A 24919-nucleotide genomic window follows, 5' to 3' on the forward strand; every position below is an offset into this window, starting at 1 on the left:
TGTATTTGCATTTCTTTGATTATGTATTTACTTAAGAGGATAGATTTTGGGAGAAATAAAGTAGATACATGCTTAGCACATACTACATACTTAATGTCTGTCAACCATTATTAGGAGTATTATTGTTTTGAAACTAGATAATAAGAAACATGACATGTTTTGGACTCAGAGGCTTCCTTACAGCATCAGTTGTTGTGATGCTGCTGAAGATTTGTGAAGCTAGCAATCAGACAGAGTTAAATGAAGGGAAAGTCTCCTGGACTTTCTTGAAAACATCCTTGGTGTCAGGTTGATGTTTGCTCCCTGGTCTCTTTCCCATTTGCTTCTGTGTGTCCTCTTGGTCCTGTGACTACATTCTACAGGAATCCATTCATGAAGCTGGCATTTGAGTGACTTTCCTGGGGAAATCATCCTCTTTAGTGTTGATCTCAGTGGACTGACTTGACAAGGGCAGTCACAACATCAGCTGTGGTTTCTGCAGCCCTTGCCTGGAGGTCTAGACCCCTTCCTTGTCAGCTTGCTCACACTGCTTCTATTGCTCTTGCATTGCCTCTCTGTGGCACACAAAGTAAGACATCTCTCGCCTTTCAATAATATGAGTAACTCTGAAGAAAAATGTAAGCCCCAAGCTTGAAAATTTTTCCTTCTGTCACCATGATGATGATATTATTATCATAACATAATCTTATCAGCAGGTTCTTGAGATATGACAAGCTACAGTCTTCAAGTATTCCTTAGAATTTGACTTTAAACAGAATTCTAGAACATTGTTAGAAGTCAGATCTCTAATAATAAAAAATGCAGTTGGAAGACCCAAATGAGGTACCATTCGTTGGGAAGATGGACTTGAATAATGGTGAACTATCGGGGGAACCTGCCCCCAGTATTTCAACGTAGGTTCTTTCTATTTTCCATAAGTGTTGGCTGGCTGAGAAATAAAGAGAAAGAGTACAAAGAGAGGAATTTTACAGCTGGGCTGTCAGGGGTGACATCACATATCAGTAGGACCGTGAACATATCAGGATGCCCACCTGAGCCTTAAAGCCAGCAAGTTTTATTACGGATTTCAAAAGGGGAGGGGGTGCAAGAACAGGGATTAGGTCACAAAGATCACACGCTTCAAAGGGCAAAAAGGAGAACAAAGATAACATGCTTCTGAGGAAACAGGACAAGGGCAAAATCAGAAACTCCTGATAGGCATCCAACAAAGATCACAAGGCAAAGGGCAAAAGCAGAATTAGTGATAAGGGTCTATGTTCAGTGGGGCACATATTGTCTTGATAAACATCTTAAACAGCGGAAAACAGGGTTCGAGAGCAGAGAACCAGTCTGACCTCAAATTTATCAGGGCGGGGTTTTTCCCCACCCTAGTAAGCCTGAGGGTACTCTAAGAGACCAGGGCATATCTCAGTCCTTATCTAAACCGCATAGGACAGACATTCCCAGAGCAGCCATTTATAGACCTCCCCCCAGGAATGAATTCCTTTCCCAGAGTATTAATCCTTGCTAGGAAAAGATATCTTTTTAGCGATATCTTCCCTACTCGCACATCCGTTTATAGGCTCTCTACAAGAAAAAAAATATGGCTCTTTTTGTCTGACCCTGCAGGCAGTCAGACCTTATGGTTGTCTTCCTTTGTTCCCTAAAATCGCTGTTACTCTGTTCTTTTTCAAGGTGCACTGATTTAATATTGTTCAAACACATATTTTACAATCAATTTGTATAGTTAACACAACTATCACAGTAGTCCTGAGGTGACATGCATCCTTAGCTTATGAAGATAACAGGATTAAGAGATTAAAGTAAGACAGGCATAAGAAATTATGAAGGTATTATTTGGGAACTGGTAAATGTCCATGAAATCTTCACAGTTTATGTTCCTCTGCCGTGGCTCCAGCCAGTCCCTCCATTCGAGGTCCCTGACTTCCTGCAACAGTGAACTATTTCAAATCTTTCTGTTTCCTTAGTTGAAGTTCCGAAATTACCCAGGTCTGGGATAATTTAAAATATAGAATAACCTATATTTCTAGTTCACAAATAACTTTAGCACTCAGAAATGAATATTTATTGCCCTTCCATGTACTACCTAAATCTTTAAGAATCAACAATAATTTTATTTTTTTATGTAGTCTGATCACCTACATTAGTACACACCAGACCAATCAACCTGTACTTACCGTGTGGGTCTTTTTTTTTTTTTTTTTTTTTTTTTTGAGATGGAGTCTTGCTCCATGGCCCAGGATGGAGTGCAGTGGCACGAATTCCACTTACTGCAAACTTTGCCTCCTGGGTTCAAGCAATTCTCATGCCTCAGCCTCCTGAGTAGCTGGGTACAGGCACATGCTGCCATGCCCCATTAATTTTTGTATTTTTAGTAGAGATGGAGTTTCACCACATTGGCCAGGCTGGTCTCAAACTCCCGGCCTCAAGTGATTCTGCAGACCTTGGCCTCCCAAAGTGCTGGCATTACAGGCACGAGCCACTATGCCCAGCCAATCTGTACTTAATGTGTTTTTATTTCTTAGCACCAATCCAGATAGCAGTAGATGAACACTGCCTAAGTAGGCTGACTACATCCTCATGTAAACAATAGATGGTTCTGGAATAGTCTTCTCGCCACTCCCCCTGACACACCACCTCATCATTTTACTATAGGAGAACACTTTCTACTACCTTCTGATAGTTTTATGTAAGCCCAAAGTTTTAAAAAGATTCTTCCAAAGTCACCAATTGAAGTGATTTGAGTACTTTGGCTCGTGACATCTTTCTTTTATAAAAGGCTAGCACATTTAGTGACAGGGAACACTTAGTTATTTCACAGAACTTAAACCTGGGGAACAATGTCATAGCCTTCTCCAATAGACAAGTTCATCATTTGACACTGCTCCGCAGTTGTAGATATTCCAGAATGGGGAAATGTTAATAGCTGGTATATATGACCCTCAATATTCTCCTGTATTTCTTGTTTTCAAGTCATAAATCAGTATCTCTTTTATTTTTATAAGTTTAGTCCACTTTTTTATGGTCCTACCCATTTTAGGTCACGGGAGGAAGAATGAGATTCATATCATGAGATGGCACTGGTAATTCACCTGGGGTTTGTGATGCTGTCTTTGTATAGATTCACTGCAGAGGATGTGATATACTCAAATTCCAGAAATGTTCGAGGAGTGCCTACTCTGTGTGTGGTTAGGGGTAGGTGGGGCTGCAGAAGGTAGAATTTAAAGATCAGAAAGATAGAGTTTCTTTTCTTTTCTTTTCTTTTGAGATGAAGTTTTGCTCTTTCACCCAGGCTGGAGTGAAGTGGACCCGATCTCAGCTCACTGCAACCTCCGGCCCCCCGATTCAAGTGATTCTGCTGCCTCAGCCTCCCGAGTAGCTGGGATTCTAGACACCCACCACCATACCTGGCCAATTTTTGTATTTCTAGTAGAGATGAGGTGTCGCCATGTTGGCCAGGCTGGTCTCGAACTCCTGACCTCAGGTGATCCACCCTCCTCAGCCTCACGAAGTGCTGGGATTACAAGTGTGAGCCAGTGTGCCCGGTTGAGTTTCTGTTCTTTAGGGTGTGGCAAAGATGCTCTCTGCCTTTCCATTCCAACCCTAAAATCATGTCTGAGATTTCTTTGCTTGTGGCTGTATTCTCCTTTCCAGTTATTCCACCTTCTAGTTCTAGTTCCTTCCTTTGAGGGGTCTCCAGCTGTCATAACCCTTGCTGGCCTCTGCTGCCAGCCTCAGTGCTCCCTGGGATTTCCTACCTTCTTCTATCCTGCCTTATGTTGATTCTCCTTGGCTTTTCATGTTAAGACTGACCTATGCTGCTTTTCTTTCCTTCTTTCTGATCCAATATGAATAATCTAATAATTAATTAATAATTTGTGATTTAATAATAACCTAATAATTAGTAATCTAATAGATTATTCCAGTAAAGTAATCTATGCAGAAGAAAAGGGTGCTCTTATCTATTTAGAAAGAAAGAAAAGAAGGAAAGAGCACCTTTTTCTTCTGCACAGGAGATTACTAGATCCCTGGTCCTTGCTTACTTATTTGTTCATGAGAAAAACGATGGATAGCTGTCAGAAGCCCCTTACTTTGGTCCTGGTTTCATTTCACTGTCCTATAACCTTGGGCAAATCACAGTTGAAGAGAAGGAGTCATTTTAATCCATGAAATATAGATAATCTATTTAGGTTTCTTCTAGTTCTAATATTTCAGAATGCACAACTGCTTGGATATGTTATGAAACTCAATGAATAAATGTGGTTAAGACTGTGGACAGAATGTTTGCAACAGGAAAGAAGCTACATAGACATATGTAGTCCCTGAAGTCTGTATTTTAGTAAAAGAACTCCTTACTCACCACTGCTCAAATGAGTGTGCCTATTCATGAAAACATTGCCCATGGTAGAGAGAAACCATTGAGAAGAAGTTGCTTATTCTAACCATTGACAAAAATCCTCCTTTATCAAACAGAAAGATTTTAAAGGTTGAAAATCTAAGATTTCTATAAGGGTGCTACCAGAACTCAGGATGAACTGAGTATGTTTTATGTTTATTACAGTGGAAAAAAAACTTTTGCCACTTTTCATTTTGAAATAATTTAAAACTTACAGCAAATTTCAAGAATAGTACAAAGAACTCCTGTGTACCCTTTACATGGTGGTTATTCCATAATTGTTAACACATCATCATGTTTGATTTTTCATTCTCTTTTTCTATATACACATATTTTTAATAACACTTCAATGAAATAACTATTTTTTTAAATTCTAAAAAATGGTGATAATATATGTCCTGTAAAAATGTGAACTCATTATAAAATAAGATTTATGATTTGAAATCTATTTCTTCCTGCATTTTCTATTCAAAGCTGATATTGATGATCCTGTTAGTTTTTATGTTAATGTTAATAGCAAGTTGTAGAGAATGCTGGCCATCATTAACTTGAGATGACACAAGTCATTAATTCAGAATTTGACAAATAACCTAATGAGAAAGTATTTTGGAAATTCCTAATAAAATATTCATGCTTTATTTTACATATATTTTATTAAAATTTGAAGAGATGAGTTTTAGAATATTTCTCCCTTAGCAGCTTCCTTATTCAGAAAAATATATACTAATGCATGCTAAGATGAAAATTCCAATTTAGTCACTTTTTGTATATACCTGTTTCTCAAAACCATTTAAGAGATATAAAGGATTTTACAGATTTATATTGTATTAATAGGTATCAGCTTAGAATAAGGAGGCATTTGGATTAGAAATTCAGAAATACAGTGTTCTATATATTAGGATCTCTTTCACCTTAAACTATTTTTCCATTACTGTCATGTTTAAATCTTTACCAAAAAATTGTATTTTGGTTTGTCAACAGTATGCTCTAATCTCACATGTAGAAAATGACAATACTATCATATGGATCTAGGCTTTGAACTATGTATTTCACTGAGAATTACTTTTTATCAAAAATTCTAAAAATTTAGCCAGGCATGGTGGTACACGCCAGTAGCCCCAACTACTCAGGAGGCCAAGGTAGGAGGATGACTTGAACTCAGGAGTTCGATACTACAGTGAGTCTTGATTGTGCCACTGCACTCCAGTTTGGGCGGCAGGGCAAGACCCCAACTCAGAAAAGGAAAAAAAAAAAAAAAAAAAAAAAAAAACTTTTAAGAATATCATTAAATTATCAAAATAAGTACCACAAATCCCCACATCACATTAAGGGTGTCGACCAAGCTTCACCAATGAAAGAGAAACAGACTAAGTGTGCTACGCAGCTGCTTAGCAGGGATGAGGAACACAGAGTCGGAGAGGCCATCTGTGAAGCCAGAGGGAAAGAAGAGCAACAGGTCCACAGGCCAGAGTTGCTGCCAGGGCCCCGACACACCTCCAAACACCCAACCACGTGGACATCAGCTGCCATCTTTTTTTTTTTTTTTTTTTTTTTGAGACGGAGTCTCGCTCTGTCGCCCAGGCTGGAGTGCAGTGGCCGGATCTCAGCTCACTGCAAGCTCCGCCTCCCGGGTTCACGCCATTCTCCTGCCTCAGCCTCCTGAGTAGCTGGGACTACAGGCGCCCGCCACCTCGCCCGGCTAGTTTTTTGTATTTTTTAGTAGAGACGGGGTTTCACCGTGTTCGCCAGGATGGTCTCGATCTCCTGACCTCATGATCCGCCCGTCTCGGCCTCCCAAAGTGCTGGGATTACAGGCTTGAGCCACCGCGCCCGGCCGAGCTGCCATCTTCAGTGTGTGAAACTTTTAAGGAATATTTAAATGTGGTCTCAGACAATAACCTAACACTTGGTCAAGCACTTAAAAAGGAAGATTTGTTGTATTAAAGGCTTCTCAAATGTATTTGGCTGCTTTGACGTTTAAAGGAAATGCTTATTACTTGGAGAGCTAAAATGGGACAAATGTTACCATTTACATACATATGACTTAATAGGCAAGAAAGTTGGACTTAGACTTCACACTTTTGAGCAAAACAATGGGAAGACCCTGATAAGGGTTTGTTTTTAATTGTCCACACATTTTTAAAAATCAGATGACTGGTTATTTTTACTTTATAATGTAAAAAGTTTTGAAAATGTAGGTATTTTATATTAAGTGAATTTTTATTCTTTGTAATTGTCACAAATTATGGGTTGGAGCCCACATTTAAAATCTCAAACACTGTAAACTTTAGGATGTGAACAGCTGGAGATGACAGTCATACACATTACTTTCTGCAAGAGAAGCCAGAGCCATAACTGCACAGTTACTGTTTCCACTATGCGCTGTAAATAGTTTCCTGCTTCTAAAACGACTTCTGACATTCAGTTCTAAACCCATGGGTGCATTTCTAAATGACGCCTGTAAAAGCTCATCCTTCTACAGAAATAAATAGTAATAGCTCATTTTAAAAACAAACTTTAGTTCAGTTAATAGTCAGATGTGCTGCTCTAATGGGTGAAGAAAGCTTATCCAAAATACAAATAGGCACATATAAATAAGTGGAGTGAATCTTCAGGATTCTAGAACAATACTCTGTAGCGTCATACACATGTTTTAGGTGCTCACTGGCCCTTAAGAACAATGGCATTTGTTCCAATTCAAAGTCATGCCCAGGATTGACCAGTCCTTTGTGTGTGCTCTCCTTGATTTGAAGTGTAAACTTCTAGGGAGCAGGGATCATTTCTTTTGTATGTTCTATACCACAATGATGATACCACAGTGCAAAATGAAGACAAAGGGCGAAAACCACCACTATAGCAGCAGCATGAGAATACTTTTGATAAGGTATGTACATTTCTCATGCGGGATTCTAATATGAGGTAGATGATTCCAGAGAACGTCAGTCCTTACATCACAGTTTGATTACTGTTGAGCTCCCTTTCCCATGAAGAAAACCAGAAAACAAAACCGAAACCTTGGCTTTATATTTATCGTGGAAATTCAGTGTGAAGGCTATTGTGAGAAACATGCTTTCCTTCTTGGAAATGGGATAACTGCCATTTGAGATGCAAACTAAAAGCCTCTCAGAAAATGGAAGTTGACAATGTATGACACAATAATGGTGTACGAATGTAATAGCAAAGGCTGAAATATGAATACTATATTCATGGAATTGACACAATCGAGAGTAAATTATATACTTTTCAGCTGCAACTCATTTAGAAGAGTTTGAGTCTTAAATTTTAAAATAATTACAGCTCTACTTCTTGGCTGATCATCTTCTATTTGCAGGATGGGAACATAGATTACCATCTAATTTTCAAACTATTGTTTTCAGATACAAATAGTATCTTTAGATTTTATTAAAATAAATGTACATAAAATTATTCTTCTAGTACTGGGAAACTGTAAAAGCTTCAAATACTATGAAATATCAAACTCCAGAAAAAGTTTAGGAGCTACATATTTTACACATAGAAAAATAATGCTTCTATACACAAGCTCTCTTAACATTCTAAATATCTAGATAATAAGGAAAATAAAGGGATGCAAATTGGATGCTCCAGGTCGTTATTAAGAGATTCTGAGGCATATAGTAACTGTCCATAGGAAAGTAGGTTATGAAGAGAAAGGAGGTATAGCTGCCAGTGAGTGGATAATAGAAATTCCTGGAATTAGGAAAATGTTTCAAAAGTAATACAAACAGTTGGAAACAACTCCAAGAAACATAAAACTATCTACTCTGCATGCTATAGATTAGGTCACCATTATAAATTCTTTCACTAAAAATATTTAATTGTAGTTTACTGATCTTTTTCTAATGGAAGGCAACGTGAAAATGATATTCAAAATACCTTTGTAAATAGCTTTGCTGGAGTGTCCCACTCTCTATTACGAATACACTGAAATTGGACTAAATAGGAAAACACTTTCAGCAGACTGTTATTTATGTTCTAGTGTTGTAGAACTGTCAATAAAAATAATGTTTATTGGTTTAAGTAAGAACAGAAGTGCTTCACCTGTAAAGGTGCTGCCCAAGGCTTGTGCTGAGATCTGGCCGGATCATTTGTACATCTCATGAAAGTGAGAACACTATTTCTTTCTGATAGGCAATAATGGCTCTATTAAACCAAGGAGTTCTCAGTTAGGTCAAATCTGTGATTATATTCTACCAAAAAATGTAGACCATGACTTTAATTCAAGATTTAATAGCAGTTTCTCATTTACAGAAATTAGTGTAAGTGTGCTCTGTGTCTGTGATAGTTAATACATACAGTTAGTTAGCTTTTCTCAGTTACATTTTCAGCCTTCACCTGGGTGTTAGAAAGAAAAAACAAGTACACTCACGTGTTAAAATCAAGAGAGTCATTGACTAATTCTGTATCTTCTGGATAACACATTCATCAATCTGATCATACTCAACTGCCAATGTCTACTTCATAAAATTATGAAGCAGAAATTCCTAGGTAGTTACTCTAGGAAGTCACCTGAAAATACTGGAAATTGTTTTAATTCCTCAAAGTGGTTTGTATAATCCTGGATTCTAGTTGAATTTTTTTATTTTGTTGGGGGAAAGTTTGAGTTTGTTTTATTTTGAAATCCTCTCAAGAATATCTTAAAGGGCTTTATAGAATAATTGTTTAACAAGCCCATAGACAAAAGAATTAAGAGCATTGGGATCATGAACGAAATTCAAGGCTAGCAATCAAAGCAACTTGTAGGCCAGGCTTGGTGGCTCACACCTGTAATCCCAAAACTTTGGGAGGCTGAGACAGGCAGATTGTTTGAGCTCAGGAGTTCAAGACCACTCTGGCCAAAACAGTGAAATCCCGTCTCCATGAAAAAAAATGCAAAAATTAGCCAGGTGTGGTGGTGCATGACTGTGGTCCCAGCTACTTGGGAGACTGAGGCAGGATTGCTTGAGCCCAGGAGGCGGAGGCTGCAGTCAGCCAATATTGCCCCACTGCACTCCAGCCTGGGTGACAGAATGAGACTCAGTATAAAAAAAAAAAAAAAAAAAGCAATTTGTAAACTGTAACATTTTATAAAAAGTGAAAAGCAATAATTATTGAAATATCTGTACCTTGGTTAAGGCTAAAACCAGAGTCTACCCAACCACCAAAAGAACAACAGAGGTCTTCCAATGCAAGTCAGTAACTCATCAGATGAGCAATGCATGGGGATGCACCTGGTCCCATAAAGCTGGCAGTTCTGATAGATCATATCAAAAAGTTCAAACCAAAAATTTTGTACTTGTTTTGGTCTCTGGCTCAAATGGATGCTGTGAGTATTGTGAAGCATTAAAGCAGGGCAACATTAGTTTAATTAATACTCACTGAGCACTTGCTACACGTCAGCCTCTAAAAAGACAAAAGGAATTAAGACACAATATATGACCTAAAGGAGTGTACAGCCTAGTGAGAAAGACAAAAATGAACTAATGACTGATGAGATGAGGAAGGGCTATTCCAGGGGAGTCGGGAGGTCAGAGCCAGATACGCCTCAATGTACCAGATGGGGAAGGAAGAAACGCAATGCAGTGAGTGCTGAACATGCTTTCAAGGAGCTTAGCTGTGAGGGGAAGAGAGAGGACCATGCTACAGAGATAAATAAGCAGAGTGTAAAAGGGTTTTGTTTTTTATTCTGTTTGTTTTTAAGATTTTAAAGAGATTTCTTCACATATCTAGGCTATGGGAGGGCACCGGTGGAGAGGAGTAGAGAAGGAGACAAGAAGAGGGAGACAGGGAGAGGGAATTAATATCTGATGGAACATTCTGGGATAGATGAAAGAGAGCTGAACAACTAGATACGGTCTTAAATTTATGTCTTCTTTTGGCTTAAGAAATGTCAAAATCGCAATGTTTTATTTTGTGACCACAGTTTTCAAAATGTAATTCCAAAATAAATTCTTAAAAAGCCTAAATATTTTGAATAAAATGAAGTTCATGTACCTCTAATTTAAATGCAAAACAATATAATATTATTTGAAGGAGACAAATGACATACTGGATGATATTAAATACGACTCTTTTAGACTTAATAAAATAATTAAAATATTCTTAGTATTACAGTTCATCAAATGTGATTTAAGTAAGTCTGATTTTTCTCTATGGAGGAATATTTTTTTGAAGCTGATTCATAAATTACACATTGTACCCTGTACAAAATTATCATTTCATGGCATTTGCATCAAACCTATTTTCTTATGTTCTGTTGCCTAGCTACTGGAATTCTGAAGTTTAATGGCTTTTAGATGGATATTGAAATTTTAAACAGAATTTCAGCTTATGTAGTCTACAGAAAGAAAAACTGTTGGACATATCTGTTTACTTAAATTTTCAAAGGAAATTTCTTTGTTTACAAAGGCTCAGAATTGTAAGTTTTGGAGAAGAGTGTACCGATTATCAATGGAGGACATTTAACATCACATATGAAGTCACACTAAATTCACGCCAGTTTTTTTGTTTTTATTTGTTTTTACTATGGACGTGGAGATAACAAAATCTTTTCTTTGTCTTTCTAAAATGTTTAAGGCTTTAAGTCTATGGTTAAGGTCCTGCTTCATTTGTACAAGTCTGCTTATAATACACACATGCATGCATCTTTATAGTAAGTACTTAGACTTACCTGTTCCCATGCAAACACATGTTGATTATAATAATACTGAATTTGTTCATTTGCAATGTTAATGCACAGCTGCTCGAAGGAATTTTTTTTGAAATTTTCAAAGCCAAATATATCAAGAATGCCAATGCTCAGCTCATCACCATTCCCACTAGAAGAATTGAAGAGGCATTATTTTGAGTTATTTCCTGAAGAGGTAATGTAAAACAGGGAATCTTAGAGTTACCATTTGTGATTGAGCTAAGAAACTACTATAAGAACATACACTTAGAGTGAAACTTTCTTAACTGAAATAGTTTCTCTCCATAGCACATAAAGATAATGGCAGATATTGATTTTTATATGAAAATGGAACAGTATTTTCCTTGAACTATAGAAACTACTCTGATACTGTTATATACTGAAACAAAAGAAACTTTTTCTTCTCCTAAGAACAAAGTCACAGGCTTGAGTGAGTCAGGAATTACAAGAACAACCTGAGTAGCAATTAGAACACGGCAAAAACATATTCAATAAAAACTGTCCCAGAAAAGCAAAAATTCTGTTAAAAAGTATAGTTTTTCATTTTAGGAGAACAATTTTGAAAATCTTACTAAAAAGATCTTAATTATTTTAAAGAATTGTTATTGTTTTTGGATCATTTGCTCATAATTTTTTAATATAGAACAAATGGCAACCTGGAGAAAGACACAAATACATAGGGATTATTTTTACATTTAAATACTTTAAAATACAATTAGATTCTATTTTACAATTAAGTATTTCAAATACTTTTTTTTTTTTTTTTTACTATTGGTTAAAAGGTTTACTCCTCCCCAAAGAAATATATACATTACAGAGTTATGTTGATGTGAATTTTTAAAAGAAAGTACAAAAGTTTCTCGTTGTGTTCATCATTTAGGTATTCCAGGGTTACACTTAGTATTATGTAAAGGAGTGACTTGGAAATGACAGTCAGCAACTGCACACTCTGAGCTGAAGGATCCGCCCTACATTTGGAGGAAGCAACAGAATTCAAAATCCAGGCTGCAGAATACTTTAAATATGTGCTGGGATGGACAAAAGGAAAGCTATCTGAGTATATCTGAAAGTTCTTATTTTGAATAATAATTCTGTATTATTTTATGAGGCAAGATGTCTAGTTAAAACTTATGCTGGTTTAGTAAAGATTATTATCCTTTTACAATCTCTTTGCCCCACAGGATCCCACAGAGATAAATATTTAACTCACTGCATAAAAAAGTGTTAGAGCCAGGAGGGACCTTACAAATAATCCAGTTTAGAGATTCTTAAAGTAGGATCTGTTAATGGCTTTCAAGAGGACTGGAATCATAAGTGTGCAATATTTTCGTGGGGATATAGAAATATATCCAGTTTTTATTTTTAAGTGAAGGAAATAGGCAGTTTTCAAGACATTCTTAAAAGGCTCCAAGATACACCCAACAACTAAGACCACTGACTTGTCATTCAAGGCCTTGTTTTTTGTTTTTTTTTTGAGACAGAGTCTCACTCTGTCGCCCAGGCTGGAGTGCAATGGCGCGATCTTGGCTCACTGTAAGCTCTGCCTCCCGGGTTCAAGCGATTCTCCTGCCTCAGCCTCTGGTGTAGTTGGGATTACCAGCACCTGCCACAATGCCCCGCTAATTTTTTTTGTTTGTTTTTTTAGTAGAGATGGGATTTCACCATGTTAGCCAGGATGGTCTCGATCTCCTGACCTTGTGATCTGCCCGCCTCGGCCTCCCAAAGTGCTGGGATTAGAGGCGTAAGCCACCGCGCCAGGCTCAATGCCCTTATTTAACAGTTGAGGAGGGAAAGACCCAGACAAATGCAGTAAGTTGCCCAGTGTCCCATAACGAGTTAGTGGCAAAGCCCAGCATACAACATATGCTGTTTAAAAACTTAGTGTACAACTTAACAAAGTTGAACTACATTATTTCAAATGGTCTCCCTTTAGTTTTTAAACTTTCTGTAAAAATTTTTAAAATCTAAGAGTTGGATGGTTTTCATTAGTGAATGGAAAGTAAAGTTGCTATTTAGTATATTTAGTATATGTACATTTAGTACACAGGCTACAGTGGATATAGTAGATCCCCTTTCTGGGTAGGTACCATTTAGTGCCAAACATGCAGATGATAATTAACAAAATGAGGCCAAATCTCTAAATATCTTGCCTACATTTTCTGGAATATACAGATAATAAAAATCCCTGAATTTGTTCCATTTTCATATGAATGCTTGACATAATATAGATGACCGTACCAGAACATACAACCATTTTGACCATTACATCATAATGGGAAAATGGTATAGATAGTACCCAGGAGGTACAGAAGCAATTTTGAGAGACACAAAGTTAAGAACATGGAGAAATAATGGATAAGCTCTTAGACAGTTTGACTATACATAGTATTATGGTGTGGCATGTATTTTAGTGAAAAAAATAATGAATTGCATCCTTGAAATGTGTATAAATGGTCTTTTATGCTTAGTAAGCAAGTGTGAATGAGGTGATCTTATGGTAGGCATCCATCTTGCTTTTCCACATGCAAAATGGCATTTATCACAGAACAAAGCTTTAGATGTAAGGACTTGTGTCCATGTATAAGCCCTGCCTATAGAGAGCACTCAATCAATGGTGGCTGTAATTATCTTGAAGAAGGAATGATCTAGACTTACAGTCAGATAACAATGCTTACATCATGGCTCTGCCATTTACTATTACCTATGTTTATCTAGTGCATTTCTGAACCAAATTTCATTGGAGTTACAGTGAGGCTGTAATGGCATTACAGTGAGAATTAAAATGTGAAAATAAAGTTTTCCTTTATCTTTAAGGTTTAATTTAAACCCCCAAAATAAAAACAAAGAATTGCTGAGCTGACATTTTATACAAGCATAAAATGGTATATGCTTCATGGTACAACTTCTAATTTAAAAAACCTATTAGTTGATAGTAAGATATCACATTTTAAAAATTCGCTTTTTATTGTGTTATTTATGTTGCTACAGGTTTTATGTTGCAGCAGTTTAAAAGTGTTATAGTTAAGTGGCATTATGAGGTGGAACTACTAGGAAGTGAAGCTTATCTACTAAATTATAATTTTGATAATTTAATTATATCAATTTTAGAAACATCTTGAAAGAGATCTATACAAAACAATCAATTAGAAAATAGATTTACATCACCTGACATTTGGGAAAAAATGTTTCTGTAAAAATTTTTACCTTGGTGATGAGTCATGCTTCAACAAACTGTTAATGCAGTTGACTATCCAACTAAAGAGACGTCCATATAAGGTTTTAGCCATGGCATCCCTGACATCGGTAGCTTTTTCTACAGTATTGGGTCGTATAATTGTTTCTCCTCTAGTGACCACACAGTGGGAGGTGAGAGCTTCTTGTAGCTCATCTGCCTGAATACAAAGCAAAGAAGCACCTGAAAAACAAACAGATGCATTGTTAGAAGAAATTATGGCAATGAGGTCACTCCCCCAAAATGAAAATGTCTTAATCTGCCTTCTTCAAATGACGTGAATTAAATGTGTGGAGATTATGTAATGTAAAAATATGATACTATTCAACATGAGTCCTATGTCTCTTCTTGATCACTTTTCTCAACTTTTCTCAGCTGGTTAAACTTAGGCTACTGCATGTTACAACACAACCCAAATCACACTGGCTGGCAGAGGAATACAGCTGCACAAGCAAGTGGTTGTTTATGTGATGTCAAACATACTTTCACTAAATTATGCTAAATAATTTTAAAATATAATGAATAGCTTTGGCATAATTTGGATATCATTATTACATACACATTTTCAAAATGTAGAAATTAATTGGAAGGTTACATAGACTTCAGGGGTATACCTCAATAAATGTATTTCAAGTACCTTCTGCAATACACAACAGAAAGAGCATAAACTTACCTTGACATTCATGTACTTATACTTGACATTCATGTACATATCATCCTACTTTTTAGTTTCATACTTCAATTACTAAATTATGTTAAAACTGGATGCTTGAACAAACTTTTATTTGGCATTTAATGTTGATTACATTTCATGGGGAATTTAAAATTAATAACACTTTAACTCAGTGAACAAAACTCATTTTTGAATATAATAAACATCTTTAACCAAAATTATTACATGACAGATTGGCTAATTTTTCAAATCTGTTGTTCTTCCTTTAAAATATTTTGAACATTTTAAATTTAACTTTTAGCACTTGTGACAAGATGTTTCTTGGTTATGTGCTAAGATTGTTAAATCCTATATTTTTTCATATCGTGGAAGTACTATAGGCTCATTGCAGAAATTTTACCTTCTAAGTTAACATTCTGCATTTCTTTCCTTCTAGGCATATTTACTACCATTAGTCTGTACAAACATTTTATCTCATATAACATCTTATGCATTTCCCATTTTGTTCAATATTGTTTGTAAATATGCTTTAATTTGCGCATAATATTCTGACAAATACGATAATATAGCAATAATTTTTAAATTGGCGGATGTTTAAATTGTTTCCCTATGTTCAAAATTGTAAAAAATGCCAGTATAGGCCAGCCGCAGTAGCTCACGCCTGTAATCCCAGCACTTTGGGAGGCCAAAGTGGGTGAATTACCTGAGGTCAGGAGTTTGAGACCAGCCAGGCTAATATGGTGAAATCCCATCTCTACTAAGGAGAATGGCGTAAACCCGGGAGGTGGAGCTTGCAGTGAGCTGAGATCCGGCCACTGCACCCCAGCCTGGGCGACAGAGCAAGACTCCGTCTCAAAAAAAAAAACAAAAATTAGCCAGGCATGGTGGCACAGACCTGTAGTCCCAGCTACTCGGGAGGCTGAAGCGGGAGAATCACTTCAAGCCAGAAGGCAGAGACTGCAGTGAGGAGAGATTGTGCCACTGCACTCCTACCTGGGAGACAGAGTGAGACTCCATCTCAAAAAAAAAAAAAAAAAAAAAAAGCCTGCATAAATATTTTAAGCACAAATCTGTGTTCATATTTTGTACTATTTTCTTAGCATAGGGCAGCAATTTTTCAAAATATGTAAATATGTAAAAGTTTTTTTTTTTTTGAGACATAGTCTCGCTCTGTCATCCAAGCTGGTGTGCTACAGCACAATTACGGCTCACTGCAGCATCACCTCCTGGACTCAAGAGATCCTCCTACCTCTGCCTCCCATGCAGCTGGGACCACAGGCGCATGACAACCTACCTGGCTAATTATTATTATTATCTGGTAGATGTAGTGTTTCACCATGTTGCCCAGGCTGGCCTCGAACTCCTGGGATCAAGAAAGTTCTTTGATATATACTATTTAACTGCTCTTCAAAAAGTCTGAACAAATTACACTCCTCTCAGCCAAATAAAACACCAATAATTTCAATTCAATTTCATGGACATCAGGGACTATCATTTTTCTAAAATAGCCAATTTGATAGGAGAAAATGTTTTCTATTTATTTGTAATTGATTCCTAGTGAAGCTGAATACTTTCTTCTTTCATATTTTTATTGGTAATTTGTGTTTCTTAGTTTGAAAATTGCAATATTTTCATTGATATGTTCATCTTTTCCTGATCAATTTATGAGACTCTTCATAGCTTAAAGAAATGCTTTGATATATATGTTGTAAATATTTTCCCTCAGTTTCATTTGTACTGCAATTTTATTTATGTTTTCTTTTTTTCAGTATAAAAGTTTTAATTTTTATGTAGTCAAATATCCATTTTTTTTAAAGAAAATCATTTGTGCTTTTGATTTTCTACACATAAACTTCTTCAAGTCCTTTCTCCCCTCAAAATTATATAAATCAATTCCAGTCTCTTTTACGGTTTTTTTGCATTTAAATGTGTCTATGTTTGGAATTCATTCTGGTATACAGTATATGAGAATGATTCAAATTCCTCCTCCCCAAAATGGTTAGCCAGTTCTCTACAATACTCATTCCCTAGTGATTTGTAATGCCATTTTTGGTAATATACTTTGGATCTGTTTCTGAACAGTGTCTCCCACTGATCTGTGTGTCTATTTCTGTTCCTACATTGTTTATTTATTTGACATAGATTTATTGTCTACTACATGCTAGGCATTTTACCTGGGGATATATTGCTAAGTACAATACTTTCTAAACAAAGCACTACTCTTGATGATCTTTATCCAGCAAGAATGGGAAGCCAATCAAGAAATTTAAGCAGGAAGAGAAAAGGAGAAGGAGGAGGAGCAGAAGGAGAGGGAGGGGGAGAGGGAGGTGGAGGTGAAGACGGAGAGGGAAAGGGGGAGACAGAGAGCCCACTGATACATGGGTTATGTGGTTTCTGAAATAATCGTGCAGAATGACCTGGAAAAACTCAATTTTTGATGTGATATGAACAAATGGGAGGTCACTTGTTCACGTGAGAGGTGATGTTGTTTTTCATGAGAATGGCGACAATGATGATAAAGAGAAGTGGTCAGATTTGAGAGATATTTATGGGACAAAATGGTCAGAACCGGTGCTTAATTGAAACAATGCTTTTGTAAAACCATATGGAAATGCAGCCTTGGTTTGGACATAATTCCTTATAACTTTTCATTAAAGCATTTTAATATAAATTAATAAAGTTTTAACTTTCCATGAGTGGTTATTCCAGAAAGTACGTTAATTAATTTCAATGATATTCATATTAATATCAACGTTTTGTAACCTATATGACTGTCTTCTCTTATGCAGAAATAGGTTCTCAATCATCAAAATCATTTTTTAGTATGGTTGTTTCTAGGTATACTCTTACCTACAACCCATCTCTATTGCAACTCATTCCACTGGCTGCTGCTAGTTCTTATGAATATGATCAGATGTAAGATTTACAACTTATCAATGGAGTTGTAGGGTTATTCCTTCTACTTCTGATAAGTTAATATCATACATGCCAATTAAATTTTTTATATATGGAAAATTAGAACATGTTTCCTTGAGGTTTCCAGGCACATGCCAGTCACTACAAGCCAACTCCATACACTTGTGCTACTGTATTCCCACACTGGCTCCAGAGACACAGTGGGATAGCATTTATAGGGATGCTGGGGACAGGTCCAGACCAGGATAATTTGGCACTTAGCCCCCTAAAACTATCCCATCTCATTCTGTTCCTGAGCATAAATCAGGAAAAAGTATATAAATTAAAATTTGTATCATGATTCTCTATTTTGGGTGTGTGTGTCTGTGTGTGTGTGCGTGCGTGTGTGTGTTTGTGTTTTGAGACAGAGTCTTGCTCCGTCACCGAGGCTGGAGTGCAGTGGCACAATCTCAGCTCACTGCAACCTCTGCCTCCTGGGTTCAAGCGATTCTCCTGCCTCAGCCTCCTCAAGTAGCTGAGACTACAGATATGTGCCACCACACTAGGTTAATTTTTGTATTTTTAGTAGAGACAGGGTTTCACCATGTTGGCCAAGCTGGTCTCAAACTCCTGACCTCAGGTGATCCACCAGCTTCGGCGTCCCAAAGTACTGGGATTAGAGGTGTGAGCCTTTGGGCTGGGCATGGTGGCTCATGCCTGTAATCCCAGCACTTTGGGAGGCCGAGGTGGGCGGATCACGATGTCAGGAGATCGAGACCATCCTGGCTAACATGGTGAAACCCTGTCTCTACTAAAAATACAAAAATTAGCCAGGCATGGTGGCAGGTGCCTGTAGTCCCAGCTACTTGGGAAGCTGAGGCAGGAGAATGGCATGAACCCGGGAGGTGGAGCTTGTAGTGAGCCAAGATCATGCCACTGCACTCCAGCCTGGATGACAGAGTGAGACTCTGTCTCCAAAAAAAAAATAATAATAATAAAATAAAAAAGAGATGTGAGCCTCTGGACCAGGACTGATTCTCCATTTATTATTATTAATGAAACAGCAAATATGGAATTATGAAAGTGTGTGCCAATATTAAAAATAAAATAACAGGGCATACTAGGTAATACTAAATAGAAAAAAGCTGTGCTGTTGCAGATATTAATGGAAAACCTTAAATTACTGGAAATAATTTATCAAACTCTACTATTAAGGAAAACTTGATTTGAAGCAAATACTATGACATGCTTCTCTTGTGTAAAAATGATTGCAAAATTAACCCAGGATGAATGAGTGTAAAATCCATCTAGTATGAAAACATACAGGTCTTTATTACTTGTAAAATGATATAGATGTTAAATCTATAAGACAATAACATAATTCTTTTTTTTTTTTTGAGGTGGAGTCTCGCTCTGTCACCCAGGCTGGAGTGCAGTGGCCAGATCTCTGCTCACTGCAAGCTCCGCCTCCCGGATTTACGCCATTCTCCTGCCTCAGCCTCCCGAGTGGCTGGGACTACAGGCGCCCGCCACCTCGCCCAGCTAGTTTTTTGTATTTTTTTTTGGTAGAGACGGGGTTTCACTGTGTTAGCCAGGATGGTCTCGATCTCCTGACCTCGTGATCCGCCCGTCTCGGCCTCCCAAAGTGCTGGGATTACAGGCTTGAGCCACCGCGCCCGGCCTAACATAATTCTTTTTCAGATCAGTTTACTGAATTTTAACTATACTATCTGTGCTTTTATATCGAAATGTAAATAGCTCCCAAAATAGTCATAAAAGCCTAGTCTTTAGAAACATTTTCTACAGTAATCAGTTAATTTAGAAGCGTGAAGATGTTTTAAGTAGTGGACTTTGAAATTTTAATTTTACACACATTAAATCTGAGTATTCTTTTAAGGATTCTAGGTTAGCACAATTGCTTGAAATGATCCTTATGTGATACTTATGGTATGCCATAAGACTTTGAAAGATTTCAGTTTTGAATAGAAGACAATAAAACTTACAGTTCTCCAGGGCTGTATGATTAGAAATGTGGCTCTTGTCAATCTGGTGTTCAGATGCCACAGAAGAAAATTCAATGTTGCCAACATTCAAGATTGCAGCCAGTATACTGTATATGCTTCCAAGTTGCTGAAACATACCATAGAAACATTAGCGTCATTCTTCCCTTGAGTACAGCCAACCAGTGACTATGACTGGGGACAGATAGGGAGAGAACCCTCAGGCCCTATCATATCTATCTGTAGACTATGATAATGCCACACTGAGATCCAAGTAGGCTCATCCTCTTTCATTATTTTAACCTCAGAGGTTAGCATAGTGCCTGTTACCCAGTAAGTGCTTAAAAATATTTTATAAATGCAAATATGAATAAAAAATAAAAATGAGAAGCTGTTCTCAGAGGAAGTAGAAATGCCTCATTCATTAGGCCATAGATAAATCTATCCATGCAGAATTGAATTTCAGAACTTAGTGTGGTTGTTACCATATGGATTTTCCTTGAGGCCATCTTAAAAGTGAGGCTGTATGTGTGAATAAAGGAGAGCTAAGAAAGAAAAATCAGAAGATCCCAGGACCAAAATAAAAGGATATGTGTGGTTTAAATGTAAGCATAAGATTATTATTATTTTTTCTTTTTTGAGACAAGGTCTTACTGTTGTTCAGGCTGGAGTGCAGTGGCACTATCTTCAGCTCACTGCCACCTCTGCCTCCTGGGCTCAAGTGATCCACCCTCCTAAGCCTCCTGTGTAGATGGGACTACAGTTGCATGCCACTATGCCCAGCTAATTTTATTTTTGGTATTTTGTAGAGACAGGGTCTCGCCATGTTGCCCAGGCTGGTCTCGAACTCCTGGGCTCAAGCGATCTGCCATCTTGGCCTCTGAAAGTGCTGGGATTATTGGTGTAAACCACTGTGCCAGGCCACATAAGAATTTTAGATGACGGCGTAGAGTTTATAGCAGTTATTATTTCTTTAACATACATTCCTAATTAAGGTACATCAAATTACATTCAGAAACACATATACACACATATATGATTCTTTTTGGAGACACTGGAGGCATTTGTCAAGGAGTCTGTGGTAATTCTAGCTCTTCAACTATGTTCATGGTACAGTGAAATACAGGAAAGAGGCAAAATTCTTTACTGTTTTTACAGGTTGCTGCATCTATTCCAGCCCAGCTCCTACACTTAACAAAGGTGATTATTCCATTCACTCCCATATTCCAAGTCCAGATAAAAGCTGGATATGAAAAAACATCTTCAAGGACATGCATTTACTCATACATAATAAATATATATGTAGTAAATATATAAACAACAAATATATTTGTTGAATGAATATATATGTGGGATATCTATTCATTGATCTAATAAAAACATATTTTATGCTGGGCACTGTTCTAGTCTCAGGTAATTCAGTAGCAGATAGGCTAAGGATCCTGGCTTCCTTGGGGTGTTCAGGCCGTGCGGGGGTTGGGGGGCAAACAGTAGGAAAATAAGCAAATAAACAAACATGATATGTTCAGAAAAAAAATTACAAGGGCTACGAAGAAAATAGAGCTAAGAGGTGCTAACTTAATAAAGAGGAGAGTTCCTGGGAAAGGACAGGCAGACTTTTTCAGTTAGGAGGTCGGGGAAGGTTGTCCTCAGAGGAGGTGATGTGGAAGTTGAGGCCTGAATGACAGGAAGTCACCAGACATGAACTATTCTAGGCAGAGGACAGCAAAGGCAAAAATCTTCCTAGAAGAAAGAAGGAAGACCCATGAGGGCAGGAAGAGGGTGAGGATGAGGAACGGTACAGTAAGAAATCAGAGAGGTGAGCCTGGGCAACACCACCCAGGCTCTCTGGGCCAACAGAAAGAGCTTGAGCTGGGCACTGTGGCTCACACCTGTAATCCCAGCACTTTGGGAGGCCGAGGCAGTTGGATAACTTGAGGTCAGGAGTTTGAGACCAGCCTGGACAACATAGCGAAACTCTGTCTCTACTTAAAATACAAAAATTAGCTGGGCGTGGTGGCATGCACCTGTAATCCCAGCTACTCGGGAGGCTGAAGCAGGAGAATCACTTGAACCCAGGAGGCGGAGGCTTCAGTAAGCCGAGATCGTGCCACTGCACTCCATCCTGGGGGACAGAGTGAGATTGGGCTGCCAAAAAAAAAAAAAAAAAAAAGGTTTGATTTTGTGCTAATTACCAGAGAAAGCTACCAGAGATTTCAGAGTGGGAAGCAACATTATCTTTTGTGTTTTAAATGGATGAATCTAGTTATACTGTGAAACAGAGTGGATTGGGGCAAGACGGAAAACTCAGGAGGCTACTGCAGTGGTCTAGGTGAGAGGTAACAGTGACTTGGATATAACAGTAAATGGTAGAGATGGAAAGAAGTAAATGCATGTAGGGTGTATTTCAGAAGTGGAACAATACCTATGCTGACAGATTAGATGTAGATAATTTTTCTAAGGAAATTCTGGTAAGGAATTAGCATTTGTAATATGCGTAACTTGCAATGAAGCAACCAGCATGGGCTTTCATGGCTTTCAGGTGGAAAAATTCATACAGCATCTGACATTGTGCTGTATTTTTCTGGAGGAAACTATAGGCCTTAGAAAAAAACAAACAATCTTATTAAAAAGTGGGCAAAGGATATAAACAGACACTTCTCAAAAGAAGACATACATACAGGCAACAATCACATGAAAAAAGCTCAAGGTCACTGATCATTAGAGAAATGCAAATCAAAACCACAATCAGATACCATCTTACACCAGTAAGAATGGTTATTATTAAAAAGTCAAAAAATAACAGATGCTGGTGAGGTTGTGGAGAAAAAGGAATGCTTCTACACTATTGATGGGAGTCTGAATTAGTTCAATCATTGTAGAAGACACTGTGGCAATTCCTCAAAGACCTAAAGACACAAATACTATTTGATCCAGCAATTTCATTACTGAGTATATACCGAAAGGAGTATAAATTGTTCTATTATAAAGATACATGCATGCATATGTTCACTGCAACACTATTCACAATAGCAAAGACATGGAATCAACCTAAATGCCCATCAATGATACATTGGGTAAAGAAAATACATTGGTACATATACACCATGGAATACTATGTAGCCATAGAAAAGAATGAGATCATGTCCTTTGCAGGGACATGGATGGACTGGAGTCCATTATCCTTAGCAAAATAGCACAGACACAGAAAACCAAATACCACAGGTTCTCACTTGTAAGTGGTAGCTAAACGATGAGAACACATAGACACATAGAGAAGAACAACACACACTGGGGCCTATTGGAGGTTGGAGGGTAGGAGGCATGGCACAGGGTAGGAGGAGGGAGAGGATCAGGAAAAATAACTAATGGGTACCAGGCTTAATACCTGGATGATGAAATAATCTGTACAATAATACCCTATGATACACGTTTCCCTACGTAAACAAACCTGCACAGGTACCCTGAACTTAAATAAAAGTGTTTTAAAATGTGTTTTTTTACCCTTGATAAGGATGTTACCAATGTAATTAGTATAAAACTGGTCTATGAACTTGGAAGTGTATAAAATGATGCAGAATTCCATCATAAAGTTTAAGGAATTGGTTGAATCCAGTAAAACAGTGAAGAGGCTTGGCTGTATATAGAGTTGCATCTCCAAATCCTGCCTACCCAAACCTGCAGAAAAATTCTTCAGAGGGGTTATAATGAAAATTGAGTAGGAGTAACACCTGAAATATGCCAAGTGGAATGTATGATACACCAGGTAACACAAGTAAATATCAGCTGAAAGGTACATCTTGGGGTTCCCCATCTGGATCTGATGAGAGTAGACCCAGATCTGTGGTTTGGATTAAATGACCTTAAAATAGTCATTCTCAATTGTGGGGAAAGGGGTAACAACTCTGCCCTCACAGGACATTTGGCAACGTCTGGAGACATTTTTCATTGTTACAAATGGGGTTGGAACGCTACTGGCATCTACGGAGTAGAGATCAAGGGTGCTGCTTAAACATCCTACATTGCATAGGAGAAACCACGCAAGAATTACCTGGTCCCAAATGTAAATAGTGCTGAGGTTGAGAAACCTTGTCCCAGAAAAAAGCAGGATCTAGATTTTGGAGAAAGTTTCAAAATTCTTTCTCCCCAAAGAATAGTCCTGAACTTTTAGTCTCAGTTCAGAACCCCAGGAAAATATAAAAATAAGAATAGAGGTATTGAAGTAAATGAAATCTGTAGTATCTGTTGTGGGTTGAATTGTGTACTCCTCAGATTCATATGTTGAAGTCCTAAGTCCCAGTACTCAGAATGTGATCTTATTTGGAAATAGGGTCATTGCAAATGTAAATAGTTAAGATAAGGTCATTCTGGAGTAGGGTGGATTCCTAATCTGCTACACTGGTGTCTGACCATCCTGGCTAACACGGTGAAACCCCGTCTCTACTAAAATACAAAAAATTAGCCGGGCGCGGTGGCGGGCGCCTGTAGTCCCAGCTACTCGGGAGGCTGAGGCAGGAGAATGGCGCGAACCCGGGGAGGCGGAGCTTGCAGTGAGCCGAGATCGCGCCACTGCACTCCAGCCTGGGCGACAGAGTGAAGACTCCGCCTCAAAAAAAAAAAAAAAAGAACACCATGTGAAAAGACAGACACACACAAGGAGAGCACCAAGTGAAGACAAATTTAGGTGGAGATGGGGTGATGGACCTGCAGTACAAAAATACCAATGATGACTGGGGAACCACCAGAAACTAGGAGCAGAGCATAGAACAGATTCTCCCTCACAACCCTCAGGGGAAACAAACCCTGTCCACATCCTAATCTCAGACTTTGAGCCTCCTGTGCTGTCAACAATACATTTCTGTGGTTTAAGCTACAAAGTATGTGTTAGTTTGTTATGGTAGCCCTACCAAACTAATGCTTTTTTTTTTGGTTAAATTTATGAATAAGATATGTAATCTCGGAATAATCAGTGTGTTTATTCTTAAATATCTAAAACTTAATATGTGAGACACAGTAAAGATCACATTAGCGACATAGT

General features: G+C 37.8%; 1 protein-coding gene across 14 annotated transcripts in view; it reads right to left on the bottom strand.

Annotated features, from left to right (window-relative positions):
• LOC105480009 (myosin IIIA) overlaps positions 1–24919 on the bottom strand; it is a 310637-nt gene that overhangs the window by 73605 nt on the left and 212113 nt on the right. For all 14 annotated transcript variants that reach the window (XR_986226.3, XR_011608191.1, XR_011608190.1 and 11 more), the window contains 3 exons: positions 19885–20011; positions 14286–14496; positions 11064–11211 (listed from right to left, as the gene is read on the bottom strand). Coding sequence is in view for 11 of the 14 variants with exons in the window: in XM_011738421.3 (XP_011736723.2) it covers positions 11064–11211; positions 14286–14496; positions 19885–20011 (486 nt within the window). In the remaining 3 variants the exon portion in view is untranslated. The remainder of the gene's footprint in view (positions 1–11063; positions 11212–14285; positions 14497–19884; positions 20012–24919) is intronic.

Source organism: Macaca nemestrina, chromosome 9 (assembly GCF_043159975.1).
Source record: "Macaca nemestrina isolate mMacNem1 chromosome 9, mMacNem.hap1, whole genome shotgun sequence".
In the NCBI taxonomy this organism is placed as follows: Eukaryota; Metazoa; Chordata; class Mammalia; order Primates; family Cercopithecidae; genus Macaca; species Macaca nemestrina.